Genomic DNA, 27,999 nt, shown 5'->3' with positions numbered 1-27,999 from the left:
TAATCTTGTCACATTTAATAAATGATACATTGCAACCAAAAGCACAGCAGGATTTAGGCATTCGAGCGATTTCTTAAACACCCACAGTGTCCACCCAAGGAGTGGCCATTGAAATAACAAGGAATTTCTTCTTACCACTAGTGAAAGAATCCACTCGTCATGTGGTTAGGTGTAGGAAACAAAAAACAACCCTGCATGCACGATCTATGGTTATATTATATCTATGCTGCTGTAGGATAGAGGGGCATGTTTATAGCACCCTCTGATGTTGTGTCAATTCCGCTTAGCACCAGAACTTATCAGTGAACAAATCTTCCATGTATGATATTGCACAGATTGAATCACAATCAGGGCCATCTTAGGAGCATCATCGGCCCCCGGGCGAGATGAGTTTTCTGTGGCTCCACTTGGAAAATTCTCGAAAAATTGAATGACTTCTCGTTTTTCTGAGGCCCCTCTTGTCTTGAGGTACCTGGGTGGGCCCATGCATTAAGACGGCACTGATCATAATTTGATATAACATCAAACTCATTATAGTGCTAGAATTCTGTGAAATAAATGGTGGCATTGAATCAGGATTCCACTCATGGCCATCTTAAAAGCATTGTAGAGACCCCGGGAAAAGTAATTTTTCTGAAGCCCCTACCTGGCTGCAAATAGCTGCCTGAAGGTTTACATACTTACTTTCGAAAATTTTTAACCAGATCTTTTATCACGAGAGCCCCTTTTTCACTTGGGGCTTGTGCCTGGGTGGGCCCACGGCATGGTCAGTATCTTTTCAGTTCGGACAAAACTGTGTAAGATGGAGTTCAGCGGAAGGGCTCAAACATTTTTTGGGGCTCCCTTTGTTACTCTCATGAAAAACCAAATAGAAAAACATATGCATATTCATATTAATGAAAGAATTTAATGGTTTAGGCACACGAGAGTGACTTTCCTAGAACAAGCTCATAAAATTAACTGTCTCGCTCTTTTGTGCATTATAATACAAGAGGGTATTTCAAATTGAAGATCCTATTAACAGTAGAACTGCTGAAGATATGTCAGTTTCATTTTGTGATGTAAAAACTTGCTAAGAAAAATGATTTTTTGAAATTCAATGCGCCTAAAGGATTGATGGGGGGGGGGGTTCAATTTTATATAGCGAAATGCTGAAGCTATATAAATTTTGTCAGTAGTTATATCTTATAATGTAGTCTCAATAAAAAGGGATTTTTCGAAATTCAACCCCTAAATGGGTCATAAGAGGGATCATTATTTCTCATTACCCGCCAGCAAAACCGTGGGTAACAGCTGGCACAAAATTTAATTTAAAACTTTTTAAAACTAAAAAAAACCAACCTACACTTCGACAAGAATCGTGGCTGGCATGAAAACTGTTATAGAACAAATCATTTTTAGTTTCTATTTTTTCTTATGGGGAAGTTCACTTTGATATACGAATGTTTTTGATTATGAACACGTTTATTACAAACATGAATTATGCTCATAACCCCCACTGTATTTTTATTGTAACATAAGTGGCAAATATTCATAGCTTTTTCAATACCACGAAACACCAGTTGGAAACTCGGTGTTGAGCTATCTTTAATATACAGGGTGTTTCAAAAAGAATCATCCAAATTAAAAAAATTATAATTATCAGCTTTTAATCTGTTTTGATCGAATAATGTGTAGGTAGAAAGAGGAAATCTCAAGTTTCACACAGTTGCCGACAGGTGTTTCTTCAGCCACCACTTCAGTGTTTGTCAAGATTGGCTTTTCCCACAGTTAGAAACTGATAGATAAAATTTGATGTTCAAGAATTTTTGAACAATTGCATTCCTAAACGATGGATCAGTTGTATGGGACCTGAGATTCAGTTAAACATCACTGGCCTCCAAGATTGCCGGGCCTCACAGTGTGCAATTTCTTCTCTTGTGGGGGTTTATAAAAGACTACGTTTATGTGCCTCCCATTCCAGCTACATTAGCCGAACTGAAGATACACATAACAGTAGCCGTGGAAGCAAAAGTGTGGGACAAATTTGACTACCGTATAGACACATGCCGTGCATCCCAAGGTGGACATATTAAGCACCTTTGATTTGGTTTGTAAAAAACTATATGATTAGCCATGTAATATAAAATTAATCTTAAGTGTCTATGTGTTAAATATTTTTCGTACTATACACATTTCAAATTGGGTGATTCTTTTTGAAATACCCTGTATTTATTTTACAAATGGAGCAAAGCAAAAAAAACCTTAAATTTCCAATGAAATTTTATCAACAATGTCAGTATGATAATAATTTTACTTTATTACAGATATATTCACAAACACTTTGTAGGAAAAAACCCCATTTTGCAAAATAAAAACATTTTCAGGCTCTCTTCTATACAATTACTTTATGAAGGTTTTTATATAAGTCATCTCCCTATATATATAAAACATTTACACACAATTCTGACATAAATATTACTTAGGACACTAAATACATACAAGAACATGTACACAGAAATGATGCAACAAACTTGTTCCACTTGACTTGAAATAAATAAAGACATGAATGAGGAGAAAAATACAAGGCACAGAATCCTTGATGAGAGGAAAAAAAAACAATATCAATTCATAAGTATGCCATATTTTAGATAATTAAAAATATGTTCATCACAAATGTGAGAAGTAAGGGGATACATCCACATGTATAGAATATTTCATAGTATAAAAATAACTTTGGAAGATGTCCATTCAAAAAGTTTTCATATCTTTCAATTCTTTACAATTCATTTGCAACCATAAGGAAACATACTCTGGATATCTTTTAGCCAGGGGCAGCAAAAGGTCAGATAACTAGACAAACTGGATGTCTATAATTAAAGTTGGAATTTTCCAAGTTGTCTGCAGCAGGGCTGTCTTTAAGAGCATCGTAGGTCCCGGGCCAAGTGATTTTTCTGAAGCCATACCTGGCCAATTCTCAAAAAATTCATCTACTTCTGGTTTTGCTGAGGCCCATGCATTAAGACAGCACTGGTCTGAAGCCTTAAGAACCCATTAGAAAATTATGTAACTTTAAAAAGGGTTAATGAAGGAATGGGGAGGGGAATTTTCACTCAGAGGCAGAAAATCTTTGCATAGTTTTTGGTGCAGAATCAGTGTTTCTTGTTAATGGTTTTACATGTTTGCAAAAAATTAGCATGTTCACTATTATTTGCATAGGAAAAAACTAGTGGTGAATGTAGAAACTGGCTTTTTTCCTTCCAATTTCTTTCCCATCCCTTTTATTTAGATGTTCACAAAGTTTCATAGCTTTCTAATGGGTATTCAAGGCTGTAGACTGCTCAGAACATGCCAATTTTAAATATAGACACCTCTATAATAGATGAAGCCATATTTCATACACTTAAAATTCTATGAATAAGCAAACTAAACAAAAACTAAAAAAAAGAAAATCCGAAACAGTACTTTTGTATGAACAGTTGCTGTCATTATTTAAATTTTCAACTTTTCTCCATTTTTATATTAAAAATTCAAAAAAATATAACTTCATAGTAATCATAAGTTTATTCTCATTACTTGTTGCAGGCTGGATACAAAACTTATACAACAGTTTGACACCTCTACTTTAACTCTTAGACTGCTCCCACTATTAACAGAAAATGGGTTCAGTAGGCTGCTGAAAGAAAACCAGGGATTCTTGCACAATAGAAAGGTATATATCCAACTATTTGAATAGTTTAATACTCTTATACACTGGAAAGGTATATATCTCTGGCTATTTGCATAGTTCAAGCATAAAAAGAGTGTGTTTATATATATATATTTGCTTCAAGTTGAACCAAGACTCAAAATGAAATTTGAAATTACTAGCATTCATGGGGAAAAATGAAACAAAACACTTTCTTGTGGAAGAAGGGGGAAGATTTTTCAAAAATATTTATATGAATGCTTTCAAGACTAAGATTATTGAGCTACTATATTCCATATTTTAAAACATGGATGATTACACTTGGAAATACATGCACTATGTATATTTTACAAATTTGTGTAAGTACCACTTGCTGTATTTATTATGCATAAAAAAAAGTATCACAATTCAAAAGAGTTTGAAGTCAAAATGTACCTATTTTTTGACACTAGTGGCATGATTTTTTTTCACATAATGCAAATCACTACAAAAAAAGTAGAGCGAAGAATGATGCAAACCAAGGCTGTAGCAAGAGAGGGTAGGGACTAGGATGTTCGGGCACCCCCACCCCAAAATGTCAGCAAATAGCAGATTTTTATGGAATGACATAGTTAAGTCTTGTTCAGTCATATTTGTCCCCTCCGAAAAAAAGTTTTGGTTGCAGTCCTGATGCAAACATTTCAAATTATCAAACATGTTTAACAAATTGTAATTGTTCCAAAACAGTTAATACAGTACACATATTAAGAACTGCTTTGTAGTTAAAAATTTAAAAATATTCTGTTAATTCATTCACTGAGATTTTTTGCTCTCTCACCACCAATTTTCTTTCTTCATTTATAGTAATTGTAGTTTCTTTAAAATTGGTTTCTTCGTGTTTTTTTGCTGGAGTTCACGAGTGACCACTGGAGATTTACTAAGTCTAGTTGCCACTGGCCAGTAATTACTAATTTCTTAATTTTTTTTTTTTTAATATTTACATCTACTTGCAGGAGAAAGTGTGATTTATTATATAAAATTTAGCAATAAAATTCTGGAAAAATTGTACTTGAATATGAATATAGCCTGCATCATCTTGGCTGAAAAAATTGAATATGAAGTGAATTATTTCTTCACCAAAAATAAAATATTAAAAATTTTTAAAAAAATGAAGATTTGCTGACATTAATATTTTTAATGTCTTTTTTGAATATCAAAAATGCAAAAAGCATCTTGAAACTTCGAAAAAATGAATGCTTGAAATCTGAAAAGCTTACTATTTTGCACTTAAATGATTGTATGCATCATTTAACAATGTTTTTATTTGATAAATTTATAAAATAAAGAACAATCCATAATTACTTAATGCATTATAATAATGTTTCTAAATTTTTATTTTTAATCTGTAAGGGGTAACACAGTTTTAAATAAACATTTCAGATAAAGATATTTATATAGTATTATTTTTCACTTCTGAGTAATCTGCACTGCATAGATGAAAATAAATACTTTGAGGTACTTTTAATTTTTACTTCAATACCATCATCTTCATGAAAAACTTTTTATTAAAATTAGCTTAAAGTTTTTTTAGTTGAAACTTACCAAAGAGAACACCTTAGTCAAATACAAAGGGAACCAAAGACCGCCTTTGTTATTACATAGCTGCTAACAAGAGGGTACTTTTTATTGCAAGCAAATTTTTTATTCTGAACATGTTTCGTCGACAACATTGAACCAATGAGCATACAAAATACACAAAACTTCATAAAAACACATTCAACATACAAAAGCTCAAACGCTTTGAAAAAAGTCAAAGCCACCATCACATTTATAGGCTGTACTGTATTAACCTTGTAAGCAAAACTTATACATTCTGTATAAAATACACTATACAGTACCTTGTTTGAGGTTTTTCTATCTACTTTGGAGGTATGGATTGAATTAACAGAGAGAGAATTTCCATTAATTTATATACAAAGACTATTCATGATACAAGATTTTCATGATATAATAAAGTTTTAGGAACTAACTAATCAAATATATATATATATATGTAAGTCTAGATAAAACTGAATTGAAAACATAAAACGTCTACTATAAAAAAAAGAGCCTGACCCCATCACTATATCTTTGTTTTCCTCTCATGCTAATTGAAGTGACAGTGATAGGGTTAAGTGGTAATGTGCATTTTGTATAAAAAAGTCATTTTCATTATGTTCACAAACTTTTCCAACAAAATTTCACACAATATTATTTTATATCTTTCTATAATTACCATAACGTTTGCTGGTCCATAACCTTGTCAAAGCAATGAAAAATTGATTAAATAACTTGAAAACTATGTGTTGTGTGTATGTCCATGCACTTGTCCATTTAATACTGGAGTATATACATATATTCATATTGTTTTGTTTTTATACAGTCTTTAAATTGAAATTTTTTTTCAGTCATGTATGTCATATTTATTTTCAAATTCAAGCAGGTGAGGAATGAATTCAAAACTTTTTAAATACATTTTAATTCACTTAATAAATAAATCTAATTTTTACAACTTTGAGCCTGACTATGATTGCCATAATTACTGCTGTACATAAAAATAATATATTATTTTCTTTTTATACATGTTTCCCGGTGTATTCGATTTTATCACAAATACACATTAACATATTGTTTACTGACTAGAAAGTTCACAAAAGAGAATCTATAACTGCATGAATTAGCCACATGCCGGTGTACATTTAAAAAACTCTGCAACCTCCAGACCTGAGGAATACCAAATTTTCTATGGCTATATATGCTGTATATATCTAACAGAAAATGACGACCTGTAGTCTTTCAAAGAAAGAAAATTAAACACTAAATGAAAAACATGAAATTTTATTAGTACTTAATTGAATAAAACAGTTCTACAGAATTTTAGTTCAATTGAATAAAGAAAACAGAGCCCTCTGAAATCCATGCCGGAAATCTTAGCATCTAAATTATCAAAACTTGATGTAATCACAGAATTGTGATGCAGCTAAAACTGTTTTCTCAACCAAACTCATCAGCTTAAATTAATTAGCTTATTTTGAACATTTTAACTATGGTTTGAGACATTAATATTTTAATTCTTATTGTTTGTTACGAAACAAAAATAGAACTAAAAAATTCAAACTTATTTCATTATTGTGATTATTTACATGAATAGACAGTTGAACTTCGTAATTCGAAGCTTAAGAGGACAGCAAAAAAGTTTGAATTATCAAAATTTGAATTATCCAATTCATAAAACTATACTTTCACAAAAAATCAAAAACTATTAAAAGTCATAAAAATATATTGAATGCTGACATTTACTATGAAAGTTTTTTGTTGTTGCAAATAGTGTTTGTATAAAACTATCACAAAAACTATTTTGTATGTAAATTTTGTCTTCTTTTTTTTTATGCTCTTAAATATTGCACAAAAATCTTCAAGTTGATTTTGAGAATGAAAGATGCAATTTTCAAGCCTCAATAATCTTTTTATTTTGTCTAGCTTCTCTCAGTGTTGAATTAGGGACCTCTATTGCTTTCTGAGATTCACTCTCGTCATCTTCATAAAAAGATTCAATATATGTGAATTTATTCTCTACTTTTCCACCAATATCAGCCTCCATAAGTGAACCACATTTTTCTTTTCTTATAGTAGAACAAGTATATATAGAGCCTCATTTGGATGTGGTGAAAAATGTTAGTAAGCAACATTGATGTTCTGAAATAAACAAACAATAATTCTAGAGAGACATGAATCTCCAACACATTTTACCGGACACATGACTGGGATTTTATAGCACTCCAACTTTTAAATATTCAATCTGAAGAGAAGTTGATAACCATGCACACACACATAAACTTTTGTACTTCCTGAGCAGTAACGTTTGCATCCGCCATGCTGGAATTGGTGAAATCATTGCCTCTTAATGGTCACAACAAAAAAAGTTCAGATTTTGTTGATCTTTAATTTTTTTAAATGTTTTAATGTAGGCTATGTTATATTCTGGAAAAGATCAGCAAACCACAAATAAATAAAAGGATGACTAAAAGTTAGCCAGGAATTCTGAGAAAAAGAGGCATTTTGCAAATGACATATCCAAATTAAAATTTGAATAATCCAAAACATTAAGGAAAAAAATCAAACTTAGCAGTTATTTTCAACATTAAATTGAATAGGAAACTCAGGGGGAATTCCTAAAATTTGAATTATCCAAAAAGTCAAATCAGCCAAGTTCACCTGTATATACATGAGTATTACACAGTCATGTTGAATGCTTAATAACAGTAGAATTCTCATGGGAAAGAAGATCTTTAAGAAAAAAGTGTTTCATAATTTAATTTTCAAAGAAAAATTAATATTTCACATCAGAAAAAGCAAAATTTTTTATAAAATTTATCAAAATTTATGCATGAATTGTATTATTTTATCTCTAATGATATATTTTAAATAATTTACTTTGAAGAGTTATTCACATTATAGATGAAGCTTCATATAAATGTAAAACTAGCAACACATACCTAACAATAAAATATCCATGATCACACACAAGTCATTTTGAATCCATAAAAACTCTAAAAATTTAAAATCAAAAAGTATATTTTATCATCGTATATCAAACTTATATGACCTGCCAAAGCTAGGTTGGGTAACTATTTTTCTCTTTCATACTGTAGTGATTTATAATAGAGAAAAGTATTCATGCTTTTATTGGATAGTAATAGAATGAATATGCTATGGACTAATTTAATCAATTAAAACATGTGAAGTAAAATACTTGAATACATATATAATGCTTGATATGGCATATGCATATATGTACATGCACGCATACAAAAAAAGCAAAGAACTATACAAATACTTTGATACAGAGAATCATCAGAATAAATATGTACTTCAGAACTATAATCACAGGCAACATTGAAAATACCATAAAAAAACTAATACAGTATTTCCCAAAAAAATGTTTCCATATTTATTCAAATACTTCTTACACTCATTATATACACTTCAACTACACAATAAAATTTGTCTGAAATGACTATTGAATTTGACTTTTGAAAAATTTGTGAAGTAAAGAACTTGATCTGTCACTGGTCACAGAATAAACAACCATAATTGAATTTATGTTGGACTTAGTATACAAAAAAATGCCATTCCTCCATCAAATAACAATATCTGTATATCCATAAATATACTTAAGTTTATGTTAATTACATATCAGTGGCACTTGGGAGAATTTTTATGTACTATTTTCATACCATAGGTTGCTGAGGCAAGGGAATCGCTGGAGTGCTAGTAGTTGTCGTAGTAAGTGCTGGCATTGAACTAGAGTTATCACCAGTGGTATAAAATGGACCAGAAGTAGTAGATGTATATGGAGCAACATACATCCCACTTGAGCTGAGTGGATTACCTGGAATGCTTATATAAACAAATAATAATTACTACCTTGCAGAGAAAAGATATAGATGAATTATAATCAGTATCATTAACATGGTAAGAAGTATTAGAATATCAATGTTCTTAAAACCACTGAAACGCACAAGCCAGTGAAAGAAAATTTATATTTGTCTTTAAATTGCACTAAAAAATTCTTCTGAATTAAAACCAGGCAAAATTTCTTTTCGTTTTCGTGTCATAAGAGTAATTTCACTGAATATATATGCAACACTGCACCAAATATCATCAAATTTCATTACTGGAACCCTCAACAAAGGTGAGTGTGCTCACTGTGCACCATTCCTTTCATCACACAAATTTTTAACAGCTGAAGTTCAAATCAAGTACTTACTGAATGAGCAGCACCAAGCTTCATTCCTTACCTGATCTCAAAAAATACACTGTATCGTGTATTCATCCTTCTGAATGGAAAAAACAGTTTAAAAATGTTGCATTTCAAACTGCACTAAGCAGTAATTCACCAAACAGAATGTATATGTTTGACAAATATGTGAGATGAATATGTTTATATGACATGATAATTATGACCAAGTCTGAAAAAATCGTAACTATTGATTTCAAAAAGTTCAAATAAGCCGCATTTTATTTAAAATAAAGTTGGAATGGTCAAAATTACGGAAATGTCCCATAAAATACTAGTCACACACATATGGTCACACTATACATAAGGGTTTATGGCCCACGAGAAACAGAAATACTCTATATCTGACCCGGGGCCTGAAAAGTTTGCACACCACTGATCTAAGCTATGAAAAAATAGAATATTCCCTCCTTGGAATGTATATATATACGCTCATGTCCATAAATTAAAATAATTCAGAATCACATGGAAATCAAAATCTAAAGTAAAAATTTCACCTGTAGAATTATCACACACATCTGCAAGAATGATATGCAAATTTCAGGAAGCCACCAGATGATGCCGATAGTAGGTCACAATGACGAGAGTGTAAGAGGGGGGTATATAAGGAATAGTGGCAAAGAAGTAAAATTGTTCACAAAAGTTCTGTAAGGTGCTCAGTGCCATAAGCGAATAGTTATGACACAGAGGACGCATGTGGATGATTTTTTATGTGGTAGAATTATCGGCTACCTGGAATGTGGGCGTATTCAGATGGAAGTATCCGAGGAACTTGGAATTGCCCAAAGTGTCAATCTCTAGGCTTTGGCAACGATTCCAAGATAACGGAAATGTCAGTAGACGTTACAGTACAGGTTGCCCCCGAGTTACAACGCCGAATGAAGACCGGTATTTGGCAGTAACTGCCAAAAGAAGCAGACGGAGCACAGCATCCGACCTGTCTTGTCAGCTATCTGCAGCCACGGGTACCACAGTTTCAAGGCAAACCGTGTACAGACGTTTGGGAGATATTGGTCTATATGCTCGCAGGCCTGTCAGATGTGTTCCGCTCATGGCAACTCACTGTCGGCAGTGATTAGCCTGGAGTAGAGAACATGCAATGTGGACATCGTCACAGTGGGCTTGTGTGATGTTTTCCGACGAGTCCAGGTCTAGCTTGCAGTCTGGACTCGACAACATTCCACTAATAGCTCGCAAATGACATCGAGACCACCAGGTGGCAATGTATATGTAGAAAAATACGGGAGAATCACGAGAGACCGGGGTTGGAGTCTGTGAGAGCAGAGATGAATTTTACTTTCCTAAACATCAATACCTATTCACACAGCCAGTTTTTCATATATTGTATTAATAAAGGAGAGAGGGTGGCTTTCTCTACATATACGTTGCCATCTGGTGGTCTTGATGTTATTTGCGAGCTATTAGCGCAATGTTGCTGCTGTCCATTGCATGAAGCCATTCAGCATATATACACACTCTAAGGAGGGTATATACTATCTATTTTCATAGCATGACCTTTAGTGTTGATAAGTGCATGACTGCTCATTTTGGTTCGAACAACCCACATTTCACTTATAAGTTTTCACTTATAAGTTGAATGTTATTAATACCAATAGTAATATTACTATCCTGGATAAAACCAGGATCACTGATTTGAGAATTCTCATTAATGAGTGGCTTAGGTTTTCTGAATATTGTTCAGCGGTGATGAAGAAAGTGAATAGAAAATGCTCTGTTTCATTCTTAAAAAGGTCCCCCCCGTTCTCCTAGTCATTCTTCCACTTTTCCAAGGCTTTGTTCGTCCTGGAATGGAGTATGCTGTAAGGTTTTGGAGACATAGAGTTGGTTGAGGGGGTACAGAGAAGCATGCTCTTGTTAGCACATAAGGCTTGAACTATGATGAGAGACTTGATTTCTTGAATATTTTTATACTGGAAGAACGCAGGTGTGATGGGGGACATGATCGAAGAGTTCAAAATTTTCAACAGTATGGATAGGATGGACCATGAGTTATTAATACACTGTCAATCAACTGCTTCAACAAGGGGACACCAGTATCAATTGGTAAGGGACAACTAGGTTGTGGTATCGCAGGGAATTTTTGTCTAATAGGGTTGTCAATAAATGGAATAGCTTACCTCCAGAAGTTGCGAGATTGATATTGTAGACACAATTGATTTGTTTAAAAAGAAATATGATAAACATATTGGGATAAAAATCGAGAAGCTATCACAATGCTTAGAAATAAGACAGCCATAATCTTCTTTAAGGGCAGTGTATTATTTATTATTAACTATTAGTTTTTTTGGTGATATATGCTCTTATATTGGGTTGCTGTATTTTAGTTATACAGGGTGATTATAATTAAAGTTCCCCTGGTGTGTACTTAAGAGTAGTTTTTTTTAAAAATTGCTTATTCGAATATAGCCAAATTTTTAGGACATCTCAATGAAACCATGGGAGAGAGATTGGTGAAAAAGTGGCAATTTTTATTGAATATTTTCCCCCATGGGCCATATAGTGCATATGCCAAGTTTCAATGAATGCATTCTTCCGAATGGGTGCAATATAGGTCAGAGTAGTTTCAGTACACCGACACTGTTCGGGAGGATATATTCCACCAAAACTTAGTATATACATTATCTGCAGAGGAATATGGACGAGGTGCATGTCTGGTTCAGTAGTAGTGCTATATACATTATATGGTCCATAGGAAAAAAGAAAATTCAATAAAAAAAAGTGCCACTTTTTCACCTGGTGGTCAAAAATTAAACTTTCTATTTCATAAATCTCTCTCCCATGGTCTCATTAAGATGTTCTAAAAGTTTGGCTGCATTCGAATAAGCAGTTTTTGAGAAAAACTACTAAAGTACAAGAACTTTAATTATAACTACCCTGTATTTGGTATCCATCTTTAGTTATAATTTATAGGCATCTTTTTCTGCCACCATGCTGGACAATTTGCCTGTTGTGGCCTTTGTGTTTGTATTTATATAGCTTAGCGGTAGAACACTCATCCGGCATACGAGAGACCAGGGTTTGAGTCCCTGTGATGGTGTAGATGAATTTTCCCTTCCTAGACATCAATATCTTTTCACACAGCCAGTTTTCTGTATCTAATGTATATTTGAGGATGTTAGGCAACATATTATGGACCAGTCTACAGGAATCATGGTGTTAATTGCCCACAGAAAATAGTACATTCCTCACCATTTTTTGCAATTTGAAGCACTCATAGAAAATCTAGTTTTTCTGGAACTTCAGTGTGTGCCAAGCTGTCTGTAGCTTTATTGAAATGAACTGCATCATGTTTAGATTATTTTTATACTTAATTAAAAAAGAAACTATATACCTTGGGAAAGGTCCAGGAGCTGAGGAACTATACTGTAATTGAGTGGACAGGGGTACTTGAGACATCATCTGATTCTGAGAGGGAATATTCTGACCTGAGATATGTTGCTGAGCATAAGCTGAAAAACAATTATTTTTTTTTACAGCAGTAGAAAGATTACATTAAACTTTTACAAAAACAGTTTATGAATGATTTCCCATAGAAATATAGAAAAAGGAAAAACTACAGAAAGAAAGCAACAAGGGTATATCAAAGATATAATAGATTTATTCTGATAGAAAGCAATGTTTCATAGTAACAGGACATTGAGTTCTGTTCTTTCATCAAATTTGTTAATGCAAAAAGGATAAAATTAGAGAAAATCAATCTAAAATAATTAAAACTGTTTCAAGGTCAAAAGCGTGTGCTCTTGGTGGATTCATAGAACCTTAACACCCTGAGTCCACTGCAAAACACCTTCAAAATTGTAGCATGCAATTTAGAAATTCTGAAGGGGCCAGAGATTTTTTTTTCGCATGTGGGGTATGGAAAAGTTTGTTTTATGATATCAAAAATGTGTAGGGAGAAAAAAATACTTATGAAACAAAATAGCTAGGAAATATGAATATGCTTAGAATGGTCAATATATTTTTGTTTTTCACATTTGGTTTTTTTAATAACCAATCAGCTCTTACTTTAGAGAAATGGCCTTAGAAATTTTTGTAATGTTATAACTTGTTAGCATATAACTTTTTTTGTTCTCTTTAAAAATGTGTCTGAAAAATGGCCATTTATAGTATTACATGCTTGATTGAATTAAAAAAAAAAAAGTCTTTCAAACAAAACTTCACTGACTTCAGATTGGATGAATAAACATTGATGCATATTTGATTCAAAGCAATCTATTATTGAAGCTAACTAAAAAAATCAATTACCTGCTTGAACTAGATCAGGAGAAAAATTTTCAACACCTGTTGAAACAGGAGGAATATGTTGATAGTGCTCAGATGGAATAAAATTTGTGGATGCATTATATGGCTGAAAAAGAAAAGTAAGAAAGATATAGAAAGTCGATGTTGTCTCATTGTGTCACTATAAACATCACATGTTTTAGTAACATGTAATTCAAATTATAACAAATTATTTGATTACTGTAAATGATTGTGTGTAAGTTAAGTAAATTTTATTCAAAAATTTTTTCCTATATTGGAACAGGGGATGGCTTATACACGCGTCAGTTTCTGAAGAGAAAAACTGAGCCCTAGTTTTGCCAATACCCCCATAGCAGGCGTGCACAACCTTGAGCCACATATGGCCTACAAAAGGGGCTCCATTTGACCTACGAAAGCAAAGCAATCTCAACAGCACCAAGCCCCCCCCCCCAGAAATTGGAAACAACTAGTGACACAAACAATTGGTAGCAATTACTATGGAAGGTCATCTGAGGCCCACATGAAACCATGAGTCCTAATTCAGTCCATGATTAAGGTGGAAATGCATGATAGGTGCTCCTAAAAAATACCAGTTGATACAACATAAATAAGCTACACCAGTTTGCAACACACAAGTAGTAGCCATCTTGCATATCTGGCCAGCAAACTGATATGATGGATACAATTGAATAATTTGGGTGTACCCAAAATTCCAAAACAAACATGGCTATACACGTTTTGGAACTATATGAAGTTCCTTCATCAGTAGCAAAAACAAAGGAGGAAGAAAAATATTGAAAAACTCCTTATAGCGGCTTTTGTTGTCGGATGGAGCTGACTTATTTTAGTGTATATGCATGAATTCACATCATCATCATGGCCCCTTCCCCTAGCCTTTCAAGTCTATTTCCCCCTATGGAGGGAAACGTTGATATAGAGTAAAAACATGCAACTCATAATGTAGCCTGACAAAATTTAAAATGATACCTGCTGAGCATAATGTGGATTGCCTGTAGCTGCTGGATAAGGACCATATGAGTGAGGTTGAGCCGGCATACAGTCTTTCATTAGGTTATGGTACATGTTCAATGCATCTCCAAGTTGTCTGCTAACAGAACTCATTGAAGCATAACGTCGATCAATTTGTTCCAACTTATGATTTATTAGTGGGCTCATTGCCATACAGTTTTCTAAAACAGATCACCACAGAAGCATAAACAATAAGTAAATGTTATTAAGAATATATTCTTGAATTCACTATAGAATATATTTCACGTGAAACAAAAATCAACCATTTTTCCATTTCATCAATATTTAAATTTATAATTTAATGAAAACAAAATCTTGTCACATCATGATATTTAAAATCTGTGAATTTGGATATGAAAATTAACACAGTCAATATACTATTACTTAGTTGAAGGGGGGATAGCAATGGAGAATTATTTTTTAGCTAATCTTCAGGTATTCATGAGGTACACTGGTAATGAAAAAATTACAGACTGTTTAGTTTTTAGTAGCAAATAGTACCTTGTTGCATCGCAACTCAATAGAATACACATTCAAACATCTTGTGCCTTTTATTAGAACTGCTGTTAAAACAATATTAGAACCCAAATAGTCATCTATTTTATCACACTCATCACAGCACACCCAAAATGAGTGATACACTAAAGGGTTACTATAAGTTCACACTGGTGCAGCTTAAATGAAAGCCATATCACAGAGTCCTCAATTATGCATCCAACTGATAAAATGATGAAGAAACAAGGGATTTATTAGCTTCAAAGCATTATACAGTACAATTTTCTTTTGTGTGCCAAGGATATAATACAGCAAAGTAGTCATCAGGAAGGATTTTGGGATGTCTACTTATATTAAAATGGTAGCATCATAGAATCTGGTCATGCTTAAAACAAGGTCCAATCATTCTTGGGGCAAAATTTTCTATTTCTCAGTTAGTGCTGTTTTTGAAGAAAAGGCATTTTTTTTAATAGGTGTTTAAAAGTTTCCTGCATGTTCCATAGGACTAAGGAGAATATACAAGTAAAGCCATATGAGTGATATATGCAGTCAAACCCCGCTGTAACACCACCATTTGTTTTGGAGAATTCTGGTGTTATGAGTTTGGCATCATATCGAGTCACAAATTAACAAGTGTAATTCCTATATATGGAAAATTTGCTCACTAAAAAATTTTGGCACTAAATTGGGGGGAAGGCACTGTAACAGGGTTTGACTGTATATATACTTTTTCTACTCTTCCTCTCAAGGGCATCTCTGCCGTACTTTTCTCCACATCAGTTGATATCCAGAATCATGAATCAACTTTCAACATCAACGATTACCATACTTCTCTGCTGCATGATAAACCATCTTTTTACTAAGAGATGGTATTTTTTCGGCGCGAAATATACTGAGAAATTGAATTTTTTGGATGTTATGCCAAAACATATATATGGAAAGAAGTGATTTTTGCCTCCTCCTCCGGGAATCGAAACCGGGTCCCCTTGCATACCGGATAAGTGCATCTGTGATGTATTGGTTAGCACATTTGCCCAGTATGCAAGGGGACCCAGGTTTAATTCCCAGAGGAGACATCACTTTTCTTTCCAAAATTTGTTTCAGGGCATAATATCCAGAAAATTCAATTTCTCAGATCTCTGTACTCTGTACCAGAGCCGGACCTTGAGCGTGGGGGGGGGGGGAAGGAGTCCTGACTAGAGTAAAAGATGTTTATATAAATTTTAGCCTGGTCATACAATTTTTTCAATTGTTCCTGACCCCATGTCATTTTTTAAAATTTATAAACACATCTTTCTACCAATCAGCTTTTGTTATGTAAATCATCAAGCTTTTGGGTTTAATGTTTTGTAGGCATAATTTTATCTGTGATCCCAACTTTGAGGCACGAATGCAGGCCAATCTTGCCGTTAAAAAGTCTTGTCACAAAGAGCAACAGGCCTATAATGTACAATTATTCTATCATCACCCTTCAGTTATAGGTAGAAAAATTGATGGCAGCACTATAACAAACCAAACACAGAAACAAACTCCACTTTAGATTCACAACACATATAAGCACATTTTCCAGCATAGCCCATGTCTTCTTCGACAACCTCTGAAAATCTTTTCATTGAGACAGCAGTGTGCCATGATCTGATTAGGAGGTATAATTTTATGGTAGCAGTAGTGTCTATCCTTAATTTATCTTACAATACACCACTAAATTCTAAATAATTATCCATACCTTCCATTACCGATAGCTTTTCAGGAAGTTCCTTTTCACCAGTTGTATCAGCATCATTTATCATGTGAAGAACGTCATCCATTTTTGCCTACAGTTTGAATGTTTAAATGTTTTAAAAAATGCATTGTTTACATCTGATCAAATCAATAGATACATATAAGAATATACACGTCTATGCAACAACAACAAGCTATTCTGAGGAAGAAGTAGAAGACTTTTATGAAGAATTGGACGAGCTGCATAGTAAAGGAAACCATCATATCAAAATACCACTGGGTGACTTCAATGCCAGAATTCGAGAGAAGAAATGGTGAAAGCTCAGTTGGAAGTCATGGTTACGGTGTACAAAACCACAGAGGAAACCGACTCGTCAAATTTGCAGACAGCGAACAGTTATGCATCATGAATTCATTTTTTAAGAAGAAACCCCAAAGAAAGTGGACCTGGAGAAGACCAACTGCGACTAAAAGTGAGATTGACTACATCCTATCTAATAAGAAGCATATGATCCAAGACTGCAGTGTTCTCAACCAATTCAATACAGGAAGTGATCATCAACTAGTGATATGTAGAATAATGCTTAACACTAGAATGGAAAGAGTGAAACTTTTATTTAAAACTAACAAACAACGAATTACAAGATACAAATATAAAATATACAAATACAAACATAAGTTACACTTACATCAAAAATACAAAAACTGTCATTGATATGGCAAAGCTTCAAGAACATCGATATAAATTCTAGTTAGAGCTGAAGAACAGATTTGATTTGCTATATAACACCACTGAAGATGGACAAGATGTCACCACGATGAACAGAAATTTAACCACAACCCTAAAAGAAGTAGCAAAAAGAAGTCGCTGGAGAAAAAGAAATCAAACCGGTGAAGAAAATAACTGAAGAAACAAAGAAACTGATGAAAGACCGAAGAGAATTTCAGATTAGGAAGAATGATCCTAAATCAAAAGTGGAATATGCAGAACTTTGTAAGACAGTACGAAAGCGGATTACAGAAGATGTCAGGAAGTTTAATTGCGATATTGTAAAGAAAGCACTTTAAGATAATAGGAGCTTAAAATCAGCAAAACGAAAACTGTGTTGGGACAAAGGAAATTTTTCCACTAAAAAGGAAAGATGGTACCATCACAAAAGATGGAAATGAAATTATTAGTATAGTTGAGGACCTTTATAATACTCTATACCAGCGGTTCTCAACCGGTGCTCCGCGGCCGCTCGAAGAAAATAAAAAAACAGTAAATTTGAAAAAATATATATAACTATGAATATTTTTTAACAATAAAAATAAATCAGTAACTTTGATGAATAAATAAAAAATAGGCTTACTGGGGCTCCAATAAAGAAATTTTTTACAAAAAAAGGGCTCCGCCAGTCAAAAAGGTTGAGAACCGCTGCTCTATACAAACATGAAGAACAGGATCAGAATAGAGGAGAGGGAGCAGGAAGAAAAGAAAATGAAGCTGAATTCTCTACAAAGGTATAAGATATATGACAAAAAGTGAAATGCCTAGGTGAAGATGGGATTTCAATAGACATTATTAAAGCAGCAGAAGAATTTGCCCGTATGCTAGCTGCTTTGTTCACAAATTGTCTCACAAAATCGGATGTGCCTGAAGATTGGAATAATGTAATGATGGTTATTCTTTACAAAAAGGGTGAAAAAGAGGATATCAAGAACTATCGACTAATCAGTCTCCTCTATCAGTAATTTATAAAATCTTCACCAAAGTGCTGACATATAGGCTTGAATCCAAATTGGACGAAGCTCAACCAAAAGAACAAACAGGATTTCGAAGTGGATTCAGTAAAATGGACCACATCCAATCAGGGAACTTATAGAGACACAAGGAATATCAATTACTATTGTGTATGGTCTTTATTGACTTTGAGAAAACATTTGACTGTCTTCACATCTGCAGTTGTTAAAGCTCTAGATGTAATTAGGGGTAGAGAAGACTTAGATCAATATCATTAAGAAAATATATGACAAAGCAACTGCAACCATCCGTTTGTATAAAATAAAAAAAAGATCAAACTTGGGATAAAGGAAAAGCAAAGATTAAACTTGGAAAAGGAGTCAGACAGAGTGATACTATCTCACCAAAACTCTTTACCGCTGTTTTAAAAGTATTCAGAAAACTGGATTGGGATAAGAAAGGAATTAAAATAAATGGAGAATTTCTCAACCATTTGTGTTTTCATTGTTGACATTGTTGTTAGCAGCAGTAATCCAGACGAACTAGAAGAAATGATACAAGAATTGGAGAAGGCAAGTATTCAGGTGGGCTTGAAAATGAATCTGCAAAAGACTAAAGTTATGTTCAAACCCCTTTGCTTTGAAGAGGACAATCTTGCTTAACAACACAGAGATAGAAGAAGTACAACGCTATGTATACCTGGGACAAGAAATTACCATGGACAACGGAATCATTAATGAAATAAACAGAAGGATCAGGATTGAGTGGGCACTTTTGGCAAAAACTGAAAATAATTCTGAAGAGCCACATGCCATTATGTCTGAAAAGAAAAGTGTTTAACCAGTGTGTGCTCCCAGCACTGACTTATGGAGCTGAAACATGGACACTCACAAGCAAGACAATACAAAGGCTACAGACAACACAAAGGAGCATGGAAAGATGTATACTAGGAATCACAAGGAGAGACAGAAAACGAATCACTTGGATAAGGAACCACACAAAGGTATATGATATCATGGAAAGAATTAAACATTTGAAATGGAAATGGGCTGGACATATTGCAAGAAGACAGGAAAACAGATGGACCAGTAAGCATTTTAGATTGGTACCCATGTGGTGTTAAACGTCCGAGAAGGCGTCCCCACGCAAGATGGATTGACGAGATCAGGACAGTGGCCGAAGTCAACTGGATGGCTAAAGCATCAGACAGAGCAAAATGGAAAAATTTAGAGGAGACCTTCATCCTGCAGTGGATTGAAAATGGTTGTTGATGATGATGATACAGTTGACGGTGCTTATTATAAACACTTTCAGACGCACCACATGAAAAAAACATTGGTGGGGTTGAAAGTTGCCAGTTGTCCCGTATGTACGGGACTCGAAAGCGTACGCAGGAGAGAGAAGGTGCATTGTATTGTTTTTCCAGAAATTATTGGGGGAGGGGGGTGCTAAGCTTTCTCACAAAATTTATTGAGAGCACAAATGGCCTTAGCCCCTAGGTTCCGGTGCCTATGGATGTTATCGTTTGGGTATTGTTATCACTTTTGCAAAGAATGGAACAAACCAATACCTAGTATAACATGGGAGAAATTCATTTATTGTTATCATGACTGGTTTATGGTTTTTTTTGTTGAAAATATGTTGGCATATTTTGAAGCTAAGTTTTAACAAAACTTTTTTTTTTCCCCCATAAGTTATCATTATCAACCTGCAAGACTATGTATGAGGTTAGGAGATGTTATCTTCACCCCAGGGCAGTATTTATGTTTTTGCCGCCTGTGGGCTATACAAATTTTGCCGCCCCCTTTCATTTCAGTCTATCTTTTTACCCCCTTCCACGCCATTACTAATAAATCATAGACAAACAAAACACAAAAAAGTGGTACTACTGTATATTAGTTGAGCCTAAATTTTACTTTTCTGTCCTGTATTTGTATTCTATTCTGATCCATAATGATTGCCATACAAGGGGAGGGGGTGCACTCAACCTCCGGCCTGCAGGCGTCTACACATTGATGAAAAACGCCGATAAATTAGATTGGAATGTATGGTGCATACATTCGAATATAAAAGTATCTCATCACCTATCAATGGTGCAGAGATACTTTCTGCATACTTGGTTATAGTCTAGCAACAAAAAATCAATAATGCAACACATAATATCTATACATATCTTTAACCGCACGTCTTAAAGTGTATTTTGAAATAATGAAATACTTTTTCAAAATTTTTTTCGTGGACAGATTAAAATTCTAGACGCCGCCCGCCAGTGGTTTGTGCACTCGCGTGTGATTTAAATGCTTGCGTTACTTGAATGTACAGAGTGTCCCACAATTGCCTGACGGTTTTCAAAATGGGAATAGCAAGAAAACAGTGACAGATATTAAAGTCATTCTTGCGGAATGTAAATGTGCGAAGCCAGGAATTTCAGCTACTTCATTCATGCTTCAGGGATTGTATAGTTATTAAAATAAAATAAAAAATTTACTTTTTATATGGATAACCTGTGCCTAAAAAACGAATTAAAAAGTTGTTGCCCTGTCTCTTCTGATGCCAACGAAGAAATTTCCACGTTTCTAAATGAAATATTCGCAGAGCTATTGGAATTCAAAACTTAGTGAAATTTTGGGAAAGAAGCGTTGCCTGTTAGTTTTTGCCTCCGATTTTCTAATTAAAATATCTCAGTAAAAACTTAAAAACAAGGAAATTCTTATTAAACTCTCTCTGCTTTTGTTCCTTTCTTTTTTTTTCTTTATGCTACTTTTATATTGAAAGCTACATTATAAAAAATATAACAATACTACAAAGATTATGTATAAAAATTATTTGAAAAGTTAGAATAATACATATTTTATAGATTTTCTCCTATGTATAACAGGAATCCATTTTTACAAAAATTATTTACATGATAGTCAAAAATGAGCCACGTGACTAAAAATGCACGCGCGCGCACACACACACCATGGTTTCCAAAACTTGGTATGTTCATACGTTTCCAGACAATTTTCTAAAATTTCAATTCCACAGGTCTGAATAATCTAATTTATTATATTAAACTGATTCTAAATACATATTAATACGTATTTAGTTGTATTTAAACATTGTTTTTGTATCATACATTTGTTATATATTAATACATAACGTATTAATACAAGTATAACAGAGGATTCCAAATGACCTAAGATTGAATAGTGACGATTGTTGATAAATTATTATTAAAGAAAACTCTCACAAACTACAAAACGTATGAACTTATCAGAAATGAGTAGCTATATTTGATATTTACTTATTTTGTTTTCGTCAGGAAAGTGTAGAATGATGAGTTTTTTTCAGTTTTGTTGGTGATCCTGCGTTTATAATCGAATGTAGTGTTTTGTAATACTGTAGACAATTCATAAAAATTTGGATTCTGCCAAGCTCAGCATTTGTCGCCCCCCCACTTTTTTTTTCACGAAAACGTCACACGAGGAGAACTGTCCTTATAGGAGCAGTAAACTGAACTGCCTGACCCCACCTACCATTCTGTACCATGATTTCTTTGTATTCTGATTAGTGACTGCAAACGGATGTTGTTCTGGATTGACCAGCTTTAAAAAATCATATTTTAATCGAATTCACCCATTCGATTTATAGCCACACACTTAACACATATATCTATCCCCCCCCCCCCCAGATGGTCAACCATAGCTCAAGGACTCACCAAAGCCCCGACCAGCGCCAATAAATGCATCTTTGTTGCAGAAGATTCTTTCTCATATGACGGGCGTCATTAAAATCAGTAGAATTTTCTGTCTTTTTACTTTCAAAAAGAGCCAAAATTGAGCTGTTGAAATGATCTTTGTGATCAGCTGGGAAGGGTGCAGCAGCTTCCAGTCACGGAAAGAACCCTGTTTTTTTTTCTTCCTGACCACTGTACCAACACTCTTCATAGATAGCCCTCCAAAGAAGAAGGAAGAACCCTCCCTCTTTCTAGGGCAGGGATTCTTAACCTATGGGTCGCAACCCAAACTTGGATCGCCAGGCTCCCAAGGTGGTCGTTGTCCGAATCCAAACAGTCCAAATTCATTGACAACTAAGATTGGCTCCCGACTGTAACGTAATTAGTAGGGGCGTCCGAGAGGGGTCGTACGAATCCACTAATCCAGGGACTCGAGCTATGGGTCAAAACACAGACTTGATTGGCAGGGGTTTCTGATGTGAGTCAAAAATCCACTAACAGATAGGGGATCTTGAGCTGAATCACCACCAGGACTTCCTTGCCAGGGGCTTCCCAGGTGGGTTGAACAAATTCACTCACAGCCAGGGATTCTTGAGCTATGAGTGACATCCGAAAGTTGTTGTGCAGGCACTTGCAAGATGTGTCGTAGAAATCCACTAACAGACAGGGGCTCTTGAGATTATGTATGATGACCCAAATGTGATTCGCAGGGGCTTTCGTAAGTAGTCATACAAATCCACGTAGTCCTGTTATAAATGCACATATTACGCCATTTTTTTCGCTAATTTTGAAAAAACAGTCACAAGGGTCGCGAAGCTGATCTTGTTGCTGATTACGGGTCACGACTGAAAGGGTCAAGAACCCCTGTTCTAGGGAATGTCAGCTGAACTCTTGTCTTTTTTCCAACACCATCAGTAGTCTAAAATGAGTGTGGCTTTGCTTCGCTGTACGCCTACTCACCCTCCCACCTCTACTTTTAACAATACTATTTGGGAAGGCGGTGATTAACACTGTAAATAGGAAAAGGTTAGACAATCATATATTTTTTTACTTCAATGACAGTCTGTGTGGAAAAAACAAAAAAATAAACTCAATAGGGTTTAATAATTATATATTATTTACGATAGTAATGACACAAGGCACTTCTATATGTTTACAAAACGTGAATTAAAAAAAAAAATTCTCAAAATTTGCCTCCACTCTGAATTTGCCGCCCTGGGTCATAGCTAGCTTAGCCCCCCTGTAAATACACTACTGCTTCACCCCTCCCTTGTTGACAAACATTTCTGTAATCAGTCCATAGTATTCACAGTGATCCATGTATGTGTGGAACTGCTTTTGCAATAGCCTTCCTGTACGGAAGTTGAATGTATAACGAAAAAACCCTTCCCTTCAGTTCTTGATCAGTTTCTTTTAGTTGACTAGATTCACATTTCTTTTTCCGAGATACTTTTTCAAGGGATCTATTAAACATATTGTACATTAAAAAAAATTGTAATTTGTGATTAGACCAATGGTTCTAAATCTTTTTTGACTTTTTAGTGCATAATTGCTATGACAGAGCCTCATAGGGTCCTGTCTAATATATATTCATCAAATTTACTGATGTATTTTATTGTCCTAAATTAGCTCTGTGTGTGTGCATGCAGAGCCCTCGGGAAGTGCACATGGAGCCCCAAGGGCTATGCACAGAACACATTAAGAACCCTGCATTAGACAGCTTCATTCCAACGCCTCATGATGGCTGAGTAAAAAAAATGCAGGATTTTAGCTTAAAAGAAGAAAAAAGACCAGTTTTAGAGAAAAGAATGATTCCCATAATTGGTTGCAAAATGTCCAAAGAAAAACAGAGTTAGCCTGTTTTACCAACACCTGTTTACCATCCGTTCTATTCAACCAAACAGGATGTATGGTCACCGCACTTGCGAACATAAATTTTCCGGATATAGTGATCATTTGGTTATTGTTATTAGAAACTATTGGTCTCAATGCGATCACAAAAAGCGGCGTGGACTGTAATAAAAAGCGATAGATATGATTTTTTCCACTACAGTGATACCTTGTCAATTGAAATTTTTCATATAAGAAATGATTGAAATGTATATAAGTTCATCAAAATTTTTTAATTTTAACAGGTGACTATACATCCCATATTTCCCACTATATTAATATACTGTATTTTCACATAATTTTGGTCATCAGAACTTTTATAAAAATGTCTCGTTTTTTCACATATTTTCATTAAAGCCAGCTTGAATTTTATTGTTTTTCAAATCTAAGGATGAAAATCATTTTCCCAACTCATAAATTATATTATGATAACTGTGACTATAAATAAGAGTATTTATCTCACATATTTGTCTTGTTAAACATCTTATTTGGTATAGTTCATTATAATCCACTGGAATTGGCAAGTTTTGTAATATTTAACAACTTTGGCAATAATTGCTGATGTTCCACATTTTCCTGTATTTGGATTCCGAATTCTTTTCAATATAACAGTCAGCCTATTTTAACATGATAAATTGTAAACTGATGTGCTAGTGTTTTCAAATAAAATTATCTAAGAAAGAAAATAAGAGGGTTATTAATATGAGGGTTGACTAATACAGTCAATCCTCAGTTCACGAGCAGCTTGGTTTGCAAACAATCTGGTTTATGACCAACAAAATATAATTCAGTACAAGAACTATAGTCTGTTTCTGAACACGCAAACAGACAAAAAGCAAGCCTTTCAAACATGCAAAACAAACAAAATCCAGGGGAAAGAGTATTTTGGATGTCAGTGGCCACATAGGGATTTTTTTTAATTTGACAGAATAATTGGTTGAAGAATTAGATTTCATCAGAGTAAAATTTCTGATGGCTCTTCTTATGTAGCTCATGGATCAGTGGGTCATTTCAAACTTTAAAATAAATAAAAAAAGAGGCCTATGGGACTCCACCATAAGAATTATAGGCCTCGGTGAGTCAAAAAAAGTTGAGAACCGCTGCTCTGCATCAAAGAACATTTTCAAAGATGTTACGCAATAATTTGTAGCACAGAACTAACACTCAATGACTTCTGTGAAAAACCTTATTTTAATACCCTACACCAGCGATTCTCAACCTTTTCTGACACGCGGAGCCCATTTCAGTGTATAATTTCTATGGTGGAGCCCTGTTTAACTCGAGGAGCCCTTTTTAGTATATTATTTATATGGCGGTACCCTTTGGGCCTCTTTTTTTTGTTTGTTTATCAAATTTATTGATTTATTTTATTATTCTTGAGTGGCCGCGGAGCCCCTGGGAAGTGCACAAGGAGCCCCAAGGGCTCCGCGGAGCACCGGTTGAGAACCGCTGCCCTACAGCCTACACTGCATAGTTCTTATTCACAAAACTTGGCAGCAAGTGTCTTAGAAAACAATGAATTTAGCTCAGCAGAGATTTGAGGACTTAGACACTGAGATTATAGATGATATTAGTGAAACTAGATATGGCCCAGCCATCATTTACGCTTCATCTCTTTCATACTTTTGGTTATTTTTCAGTGTTTAAGAATTTCTATAGGTTTTACATTATGCACAGGAGCTGTTATAAAAATTTACACTAGAAATTTCCAGGGTCCCAGGAACAGATTAATGCACCCCTCATTCCTGTGAGGAATTTCTACCACATTGGTGAATGTTTGAACATGCATGTATGTGTGGTGAATAACATTATTTTTTCCCTGAGGAATGACTGTTATGAGTTCAAGAAGTGGTGCCTTCTGTCCTTTGAAGCAGTAGCTCTGAAGTTTATTATTTTGCCTGTTGTATTATGCATGAATTTTGAATGTTGTAGGCCTGATTGCTCTTTGTGGAGACACTTTTTTGAATGGAAGGTAGGCTAACATTTGCACCTTGAAGTTAGAAAATCACAGAAAACCAACCTTAGCCAACCACCACTGTGTCACCTGTGAAGATCAAACCCAGGTTCTCATGATACCTACACAACTATAAAGCAGCTCTAAATTAATTGACAGGCATTAAAAATTAACATAACCAAATGCATATAAAAATTTTACTTCGCCAAGACTTTAATAGATCTTAAAGCATAATTTGATGATCTAATGCAGTGGCTCTCAAACTTTTGTCTCTTGTGGCTCCCTTGCCAACATGTATCGCCAGCTTACTGTGACGCCTCTGGAAGCTGCACAACATACTTTGAGAGCCACTGATCAAATGAATGGTGAAGAGAAACAGGAGAAACAAAGATTTCTAAACTAAAAACTTATCTATCTGTTTTATTTACATTTCAAAATATTTCCAAAATTATTTGATTGACATTGTTAGAACATTGAAAAAGTCCACATTTTAGCTTCCTAAAGCTTGTACATATTTTTTAAAATTTAGAAATGATTTGCTGGTCCATTGACTGGATCAGAAGCATTATTTTTGTTAGAAAACAACAACTTAATAGTTATGTAACTGAATAGTTGTAGTAAGTTATCTAGGTGATCATGGTGAGCAGAAGCATTGTTCATAGCCAACAAAGCTCTCAGATGCACATTGTTTTCTTGTAAATGGGGTGATGAATTCCAAGTATAAGCAAGAATTTTTTTTAAATTAAAAATAAATGTGTGTGTATTCCAAAACTGAAATATTACCTTACCGCACACCAACTCTGGTTATATTGCCATACGCCAATTTCCAACCAATGGAGTTGGGTGGGAAATGAAGGAGCCATCTATCTGTGGTCGCCTCAGGCACAGTAGGTAAAGAACTTGTTTTCAATGTTCTTCCTCTGAATTGAACCTGTGGACCTTGACGGTAACTTTCATGATGCAAGACAAGCATCTTATCACTGCACCACTCAGGCAAAAACTAAAATACTGAGATTTGCCTGTCATAATTTAAACATTCATTCCTGAGAATGTCAGCAAATTGTACACACTATTTTTATTTCTAACATATTATCAGAAAGTCTTTCCAAGTTTCATTCACACAAGAAAATTCCTAATATCACATTAAGAAATTGAAGACAGAGAAAATAAGTTCTTACCTCATTAATTTCTACTTCCTCATCACTTTCAACTGTTTTCACTTTGACCTCTTCATTAAACTGAACACTTTTCTTTTCCACTTTAACTATATTAAATGATGTTCACATTTTAAAATTCATTATATTGTTTCCTTGAGAGAAAACAATTTTTTATACATGTTATTCAAGGACAATTGTGGATGAATAAAAATTTTCATCCAATTTTTTAACAGTTAAATTAATAGAGAGAGATAGTTTTTCCAAGCCCAGAACACATCAAAGAAAGCCTTTCTGGATATTATTGCTAAGGTGTACTCACAGAGAAACGTCTTCAGATCTAAAAAAACTGGGAATCAAACCCAGATTTTCTTGCAATCTAGATAAATGATCTAACTGCCACACCAAGGGTGGCCAACCGTTTTCCAAGCCATGCCACAATCAAGATTATTTTTGATGCGCATGCCACTATACGAATTTTAACACACAAACTATATGTTTCATTTTTACGGGTGTAACATTATCAGGTTCAAATCTAATTGAATTTTATGAGATTCTTATTCCTT

At 34.3% G+C, this 27,999-nt stretch overlaps 1 protein-coding gene across 4 annotated transcripts in view; it reads right to left on the bottom strand.

The window, feature by feature from the left end:
* Positions 1-7,073: 7,073 nt before the first annotated feature.
* Positions 7,074-27,999, bottom strand: part of Stam (signal transducing adaptor molecule) — a 36,062-nt gene continuing 15,136 nt past the window's right edge. For 2 of the 4 annotated variants that reach the window (XM_089253893.1, XM_089253895.1), the window contains 6 exons: positions 27,458-27,543; positions 16,999-17,086; positions 14,736-14,938; positions 13,752-13,854; positions 12,838-12,955; positions 8,616-9,085 (listed from right to left, as the gene is read on the bottom strand). In XM_089253893.1, the coding sequence (XP_089110019.1) occupies positions 8,917-9,085; positions 12,838-12,955; positions 13,752-13,854; positions 14,736-14,938; positions 16,999-17,086; positions 27,458-27,543 (767 nt within the window). In that variant the 3' untranslated portion in view covers positions 8,616-8,916. Of the gene's footprint in view, positions 9,086-12,837; positions 12,956-13,751; positions 13,855-14,735; positions 14,939-16,998; positions 17,087-27,457; positions 27,544-27,999 lie in introns of all 4 variants that reach the window. The other 2 variants (XM_089253894.1, XM_089253896.1) reach the window with 2 other exon arrangements.

This window comes from Pholcus phalangioides, unplaced genomic scaffold, assembly GCF_987345545.1.
Source record: "Pholcus phalangioides strain wild (caught in Gottingen) unplaced genomic scaffold, Ppha-v1.0 ptg000039l_1, whole genome shotgun sequence".
In the NCBI taxonomy this organism is placed as follows: domain Eukaryota; kingdom Metazoa; phylum Arthropoda; class Arachnida; order Araneae; family Pholcidae; genus Pholcus; species Pholcus phalangioides.
This window is presented reverse-complemented; position numbering and strand designations above follow the sequence as displayed.